The sequence below is a fragment of the Gymnogyps californianus genome, chromosome 20 (assembly GCF_018139145.2).
Source record: "Gymnogyps californianus isolate 813 chromosome 20, ASM1813914v2, whole genome shotgun sequence".
Classification (NCBI taxonomy): Eukaryota; Metazoa; Chordata; class Aves; order Accipitriformes; family Cathartidae; genus Gymnogyps; species Gymnogyps californianus.
The window spans coordinates 11107889-11115745 of record NC_059490.1 but is presented as its reverse complement, the minus strand read 5'-3'; the positions used below and the strand labels follow the sequence as shown (position 1 = coordinate 11115745).

Below are 7857 nucleotides of genomic sequence, written 5' to 3'. Positions count from 1 at the left end.
TGTCACGTCTGGCGTGAAGGCAGAGCCAGGCCCATGGGGGTCAGGGACACCACAGCAGCATGGCCCCCTCAAGGGATCAGGCCCTCCCAAGGCAGTTACCCCCCCCCCCAAGGGGGTCAGGTCTCCCCAAGGCAGCGGGTCCCTCCCAGGGGTTCAGGGTCACCCCTGGGGATCGGGGTCCCCAAGGCAGATGGGACCCCTTAGAGGAATCACGGCCCCCTAGGGCAGCAGAGACCCCTCCAAGGGAATCAGCCCCCCCAGGGGATCAGGGCCCCCCCCCCCCCAGGGGATCAGGGTCCCCAAGGCGGCAGGGACCCCCCCAGGGAACCGGTCCCCCGCCACCAGGCCCCGGCCCCTCACGGCACCGGGGTAGCCCCCCCCCCCCCGCGCCCCCGCCAGGCACCGCCCCGTCCTGCCCCGCCCCGCCCCGCGCTCGCCCCGCGGCATTGTGGGATGAAACAGGATGTAGGCAGAACAGCGCGGGCGGACGGGCCGGGGCGGCGGGCCGTGCCGCGGTACAGCCAATGGGGGCGCGGCGTGCCGGGCGGCGCAGCCAATGAGGGAGCGACGGGCCGCGCGCCGCAGCGGGCGGGGCGGTATTTGAGCGCGGCGCGGCGGCGAGGCGCAGAGCGCTCGGCGCGGCGCAGGGAACGGAGCGGAGCGGAGCGGGCTGAGGCGAGCGGGTCCGGGCCTCCTCCCACCTCCTCTTCCTCCTCCTCGGTGCCGTGCCTCGCCCTCCCGGGGTGGCCCTGTCACTGTGAAGGTGAGCGACGCTCTCCGCCGGGCCGGGGCGGCGGGGACCTCCGCGCCTCGCCTGGCACCGGTCGCTCCGTGTGCGAGGTGGCGGCGGGGCCGCACCCGGGGGAGAAGGGGGTCGTGGCCCTGGCCGGGCGGCTCCGGCTCGCGGGTAGCTCCCGGCGGTGCTCGGAGCCCGCCCCGCCCCGGTGGTCTGCCGCCGGTGTGTTGCCGGCCCCGCTCCGGGCAAGGTCACCGCTGCCTCGGGCGCCCCCGGGGCTTCCCCCCCGTGAAGGTCACGCAGGGCTCTGGCCTGCACATGCGCCGGGCTCCCGGGAGCCGCCTGGGAGCGTCTCCCCGGGCCCCCTTCTGCCCTGGTGGGGAGGGGGCTGTGCCGCACCCCCTTCCCAGGGCCCTCTCCGGCCGTGGTGGGGGAAGCGGTGGGTGCTGGGCTTGGGCCTCGTCCCACTCTTAGGGCCCCATCTTGCCCGGGGAGGGAAAGAGTGGGTGTGGGGGCTTGTGTCTCATCCTCATCCCAAAGCGGCACCTTGTCCTGATGAGGGAAGGAGTGGGTGCTGAGCTTGAGCATCGTCCCCCCTCCCAAAGCCCCATCCTGTCCTGCTGGGGGAGTGGTTGGGTGCTGAGCTTGGGCCTCATGCTCCTTCCACGACCTCATTCTACCCTGATGAGGGAAGGGTTGGATGCTGGCTTGGGCCTAATCCCCCTCCAAAGGCCTCATCCTGCCCTGGAGTGGTTGTTAGGGCTGTGGTCTCCTCTTTCTCCCTCAAGACCCCATCCTGCCCTGGAATAGGGAAGGGGTGACTGCTGGAGCTGTACTATTACCCCTTCCCAGGCCCATCCTGCCCTGGGCTGGGTGCTGGGGCTTTGTGGTTTTCCTCGAGAGGGCCAGACTTGGGTGGCAAGACCCTGAGGGCCAGCTGTGCTCTTGTAGTTTAGGGATAAGATGCGTACGTGGTGCTGCTGGGCTGCCTTGCGGGGAGGATGCCTCTGTAACCCCACGGGGGAATGAGCTGAGACTGGGGCCCTGCTCTGTGGTGTTCAGGTGGGTGGATGGGGTGGCCCTCGGAGCTGCTCCCTGCCCTATGGTGGGTGCAGGGGGCCCTCCTTCCAGCAGCACAGCCGGCTGCCAGCCCCTGTCATGGTTGGCCCGTGAAGGATGCTGTGCCCTGGAGCAGTGCGGTGCTGGGGAGGGCAGGCTGGCCAGCGCTTGCAGCTCTACTAAAGGATAATCGTTTTTTTTTTCTACGGCGCTGTTGGCCCTCGGCAGCATGGGCCTGCACTGAGATGCTCCTTGCCTAAACAATAAGGAAGATGCTTTTTGCAGGTCACTCCGTGGCTGGTTATGTAATGGCAAATGCCCTCTGAACTCGGCGTGCAGCGGAGGTGTGCAAAGGCCTGATGCGTGTGAGAGCTTGTTTGCCCTCTTTCCCTAAAGAGGCTTTCCTGGAAGAATGACCCAGAAGTGAATTTCTGCTACTTCCCTTTTCCTGTGGGCTGGACCCCCAGAAGACTTCCCCAAGGGATTGCCAGATTCCTGGGTAGTGAATTCAAATCTACAGGCAGTTGGTTGAGCTGTTCTGAGCCATGTCTTGTCCTGCCAGGATTTCTGGGCCACGGGCTAACACCCACTGGCTTAAATCGCAGCACAGAGGGGAACAAACTGCCTGGAAGTGGCTTTTCCAGAGCTGTGGTAGGGGCGCGTGCTCTCTGTTGGCGTTGGAGCTCGGTTCCTGTCATTTCTCTTGATGCTATTAGTGTATGTTAATAGCAGTGCTCTATTAAACATTGTATCTAAAACGTATAAATTAAGGTTGCAATAGAAATCTTCAACTGCAGGCAGAGTGAAGAATTGAAGTATTGTAATCATAGGGCTGCAATTATGTAACTGGATTCTCTTTCTCTCTGGATAGCAGGCTCCTTTAATTGCTGTAACAAAGCTACTCCTTCAGTTTTCTGGGACTGTTCCAGGAAGCGATCGTTGCAGCAGATTTTCTTCACTCCCCAGTAGAGCTAAAAATGTGTAGTTTCACTATTTCAAAACATGCTTGGTAGTATCACTCAAGACTTACAGCACTGTAAAAGGATTTAAGAAACTTAATGGTGCTCTACAGCCTTAATTGGAGGCACTCCTTGCCATTAAGAAGCTCATTCCTACAAACTTTTAATGTGCTCCAGTAAGAGCTGCTGCGAAGGTGGGCAGCTGTGGTCCTTCTCAGTGCAGACGTTTGCTTGACCGGTCCCCGAGATAACATGTGCCTCCTGACCGGGCCTTGTGTGTGGCTTGGGAGCGAGGGCTCTGGAGGGTGTTGGAGTGTGCCAGCCAGCAGCAGGACTGCACGGGGCTCCTTCCCCAGGGCATGTGTCGTGACCTTTGCTTGGAGAAAGGCTGCAGGGCTGGGATTGCCAAATCCCTGTTTTCTAGGATAATATGAACTGCACTGGAAAATTCGAAATGCTGAATGCCTCCCTGGAAAGGCCATGGCAGATCTATGTGTAAATGGCTTCAGTGACTGGTACGAAGCACATGAACTAACTGATGGAGCGAAGGGGGCTACACGCTCAGCTCCAGTATACCACTTTCTAGCTTCTTAAAGGTCAGGGGCAGCACTAGCATGCTGGTTTCTAGCATCTGTGTTGTGGTTCACAGGCAGAGGGAGGAAAAGGAGGCCGCTTTGCCAGGCCCTAGCTGTGCTAGCTCTGTGGTGGGGCTTGCTTCCCCCTGCCCCTGTTTCTAGGCTGCAGCCTGGTGTTAACCTGTTTCTGGCTTGTCAGACCGGCTTTGTCCCGTGGGAACAGCTGAAGTCTGGGTTTCAGCGGCAAAGCAGCAGTGAGGTGAGGGGATGGTGATAGGCTGAATGTGGAACAACACTCCTTCCAGGCTAAACTAGCAGCAGTAACTGTAACTCCTGGCATGGGGTGGAATAAAAGCACTGTTGCTGTTAATATGCTTCCCGAGCCTCCCTGCTGGAGACGGGTGGTCTGGGATCTGTTGCTTGCAAGGCTCTGAACAGATGATGCTCCAAACCACTGGTGCACCTGGGAGGCAAACTTGGCTGTAGCCTATTGATGTACAGGAGGGCTGTGGCTCTCTGCAGATCCCGTCTCCTCCCACACAGTAAGCTTTTTCTGCGTGTGTTTAATGCAGGTGGTGATGTTGGACTACCTCTGGTCTAACCTCCAGACAGTGCCAGTGCTACAGTGCTCCAGCTATAAGGGGCACCTTAGCCTGGGACTACTATAGGCTTCCCTGATAAACTCACCCTGGCCATAACAGGGGGTTTGTAGTATCGGCTTGTGACGCAGCCTGCCATAGAAAGGACCACCTCTGATGCACAGGAAGCTTCTCCTTTCTTGGGAAGGGATTAAAGGAATCTATGTTCTGCCTTAGGTTCACGATGTCTGACAGAAAGGCTGTGATCAAGAATGCGGACATGTCTGAGGACATGCAGCAGGATGCTGTAGACTGTGCTACACAGGCAATGGAGAAGTACAACATAGAAAAGGACATTGCAGCATATATAAAGAAGGTAACTACGGGATGAGGGGGCTGCTCTGGCTGAGACTTCCTGAAGCTCTTAAGTATGTGTGCCTGTCATGAGCCTGAGCGCCTGAGACTTCATACTTGTGTGTTTGGAGGGAGAAGATGCTTTCTTCTTGGCTTCTTTACTGCTATTCCCAAGAGGACGGAGTGACTTCTCCAAGGTCAGAGGAGGGCTATGGCAGAGCAGGGCCTGGTCTGTTGCTCTGGCAAGCTCTGAGCAAACAGTGTGAGGGCTGTCCCTCTGGATTTGCCAGCCTAGAAAGAGCTGGCTGCAGTCTCTGTTTAGGACTTGCTCCGCAGATGCTGCTTGACTTGCAGTACCAGTGCAGGGTGGGATTACTCTGATGTTTCACTCAAAGTGGGCAGCTGTGCATGTGCGGTTCTGTCTGCCATGTTCCTGGCTCTGGGGTGGGTGGTGTGGAGGAGGATGGGGCCTTGTGCTGGCTGGCAGGGTTGTGGAAGGTGCTGCTTTAAAAACAGTGCAAGCAGCTGCCCTGGCTTGTGAAGGGTGCCTCCCCATTTGCAGGAGCCCATTAACTTAAGTCTCATGCTTAACAGCATCTGGGGAGCCGTCAGTTCCCTCTGTAGCCACTTCTCCGAATGGTGAGGCAAAGTGCTTTTGAAAGAGGAAAGTGTGACTTCATATCCAATGCAGTCCTGGCACCTGGGCTAGCTTTTGGGCCTTGCTTGCAATCTAAGCTTGAATGTAAAGGATTCAAAGGTGTCTCCTAACTTCTCAGATCACTGAGGCAAGACTTATCTCAAAGTGCTTGGGGCAATGCAGCTTGTAAAGTGAGTGCAACAGAAGGCATCCAAAAAAGTTGGCCTTTATTTCCTGAGAGTGTGTTGGGAGGAGGGAAGCAATTTGATGCACCTTCATGCCCTGGCAAGAAAGCCTTTTCCTTACTTCAAAGGTTACCTGCAAAGAGCTCAAACTGTCTTGCTGCTATCTGAGGACTAACACTTGCTTTAATCTTGAATGTTGAGTCGGTTCTTCTGGCTCTGTCTCAGGGGAGGGAAGGGTGTTCTTGGGAGTTGTGTATTAATTAGAGGGAGGAAAATGGTCTTTAACCCCATCTTACCTGCTAAGTAGAAGAAGACTGACTACTAAGCCAGCATTCAGCTTGTTCACCTCTGACCTCTTAGGTCTCCATGTGCTGTCTGGCCTGTGAATTTGCCTGCTCATTTTCAATGCAGATTTTCTCCCCTTTATGTGAAGAAGAGTCCCAAGCAGCAGAAGGCAGACTTCTCCTTCCTTTTTTTAGGTGACCTTTAAGCTCAAATGCCTTGCTGGAGCAGACATGCCAAAATCTTTTTTTATTTTTTGTGAGTGGGTTTGGAATGGGAGAGGAGAAATATTCCCCTGAGCTAGCCTACACGCAGGGCTTGAATAGCACTGCACCAAGGAGAGCTCTTGCGTCTGCTCTTTCTGCCCAGGGCTGATGGGTGCTCCAAGTCTCAGGAGATGATTTGCTTGTGCTGGATCCTTCAAACAATCCAGCGCAGAGGTCTGGTTGTGTCAGTCACTACCTTGCTTAATATAATAGTGTCTTGCAGTGGGGAATCGAAAGATGCTGCAGGTGGGAGGAGAGGCAATAGCATGTGAACAGAACCAGCTAAGAATTTGTGCTTAGAACTATTTTCATGTGGGCTTTCTTGGCCTTAATGCCTCTCTTCTCTTTCTTCAGGAATTTGACAAGAAATACAACCCAACTTGGCACTGCATTGTTGGCAGAAACTTTGGCAGCTATGTAACACATGAGACAAAGCACTTCATTTATTTTTACTTGGGTCAGGTTGCAATTCTTCTCTTCAAGTCTGGATAGGAAGTAGGAGCAAGTGAAATTTGGACTGTAATGCACTGATGGCTGAAGCCACGACTCCCTTTAACATGGCTATGCCGCTGCATGGACTGTATACTATATTTAATGTGTATATGTTGCAGTAAAAATCTACTTCTGTTTAGTTGCCTGGGAAGAAGGCGGCATTTTTTTGTTACTGCTTTTTTGGTTGTATTGCACTAGGAAACCTGTAAATGCTTAAACAATGGCCTTTACGTGGGAAGAAATAAAACTATTCCACAACAGCTCCCTCAGTGGTAACTCCTTCTTTGAGGCTGGGAAAACTTCTTTGGGCAGGCCAAAAGACCCTGACTTCCTTACTGAGTTTTATTAGACTGTTAATCTTGTAACGAGGAGCAAAGCCAGTGTGAGCCTCTGCACCCACCCTGCAGACTGTAGAGAGCTGGCTCTCCCAGTAACCTCACTGCAGGTACTTAGACCTTCCCTGAAAGCTGGTGGGGTGGCTCTTGATTATGTGGCTTTCACACACAAGTTGAACTCCACCTCGGACTGTGATAAACAGACTTGCAGCTGGCACCCTTGGTGTTCTCTTTCGGTGCCCATCACTGTATTTTTGGCTCTGCTGAAACATTGACCTAGACTTGTAAGCAACTCAGCCTGGTCTAGAAGACTTCAACAAACATCCCCCCTGAGGTGCTGCTTGCTGCAGAAAGCAGCATCCTGTGGCTGAAGTCTTTAGACCTTGATACTGAGATCTAAAGCCATGTGGCCCGTCCCCGAAATGGAGTAGGATATCAAATTGGTGACTACTGACAACAGCTCTATTTGGCATGTTCTTAGCCAGTTGTCTCAACACTGCCTTAACTTGATGCTCTCCTTAAAGCAGGCTAGTCATGTGGAAGACTTGTAAGTGGCCACTGTCTCCTTTTTTTATTTTCTGTAGCTGATAAGCTATTTCTGGAGGACTGTCCTCCATGTTCTGATATCTGCTTTTGTTCTTAAAGCACAGTACCAAGAAGTTAAATTTATGTGTGATGTTTGTGTGAAGGAAACTCATGTGACATCTGCTTCAAAGGCAGACAAATGTCTTGGTCTCCAGTAGGTTCAGCGGTGATGTTGTCTTAGTATGTACTGACTCTTGGATTACACTGCAGGAAGTTCTTTTTATCTGGGTGTGGAGAAATGCTGTGTGATGGCAAGTAAATTTCTGGTGCTTGTCATAAGGTCTATTTATTGGTTGGCTAACTAATGCATAGACAATATCACTGGGCTGGTGAGCCTAACTTGTGTCTCTGAGATGAATTTGGTGTTGGTATTAAGTCACTGCTGGGGGAGAAAGGGCAGAGTGAAGGGAGCTCTTCATTGTGAAATGACTCGATGACCCAGGTTGACTACTTCCTGAAGTAAAAGTCCTTCTTGTCTCTGTGCAAAATCCAAAGTATGCCTAATTTTGTAATATTGATAGAACAATGTTGTAACTAGAAAGAATGTAGCTGTCATAACTTCATGTTGATGGAAATGTCTGCACTGGGGTAATGTGCCTTGGACTGTCTGGGGCACTCTTGTGGTCTTGTCTATTCAGAACTCCGCTCTGGATCTGAAAGGAGAATGTTTTGGGTTTGTTTTTTTTCCAAGCATGAGTCTAATGTGAACCTGTTCACGGTCTGTCGTGGAGCAAGATCTGTTCCCTTCATAACTGCAATGGCTCAAATACCATTTATTTTTTTCAAACATTAAAGGTGAATTGACACATTTAAA

General features: G+C 53.4%; 1 protein-coding gene across 2 annotated transcripts; it reads left to right on the top strand.

Annotated features, from left to right (window-relative positions):
* The first annotated feature begins 672 nt into the window (after nt 1-672).
* On the top strand, nt 673-7857 carry DYNLL2 (dynein light chain LC8-type 2). Of its 2 annotated transcripts, XM_050909068.1 has the most exons (3): nt 673-763; nt 4145-4283; nt 5986-7857. In XM_050909068.1, the coding sequence occupies exons 2-3, from the start codon at nt 4152-4154 to the stop codon at nt 6121-6123; spliced, it is 270 nt and encodes an 89-aa protein (XP_050765025.1). In that variant the 5' UTR covers nt 673-763; nt 4145-4151; the 3' UTR covers nt 6124-7857. The 2 variants fall into 2 exon arrangements, with proteins under 2 accessions (XP_050765025.1, XP_050765024.1); XM_050909067.1 differs by lacking the exon at nt 673-763 and having other exon boundaries at nt 4131-4283.

Excerpts from the sequence above, each read along its gene's own strand:
- DYNLL2 (XM_050909067.1), top strand. The coding sequence starts at position 4,131 with ATGTTCTGCCTTAGGTTCACGATGTCTGACAGAAAGGCTGTGATCAAG. Across the intron at positions 4,284-5,985 it reads TTGCAGCATATATAAAGAAG|GAATTTGACAAGAAATACAA; the intron begins GTAACTACGGGA and ends CTCTTTCTTCAG.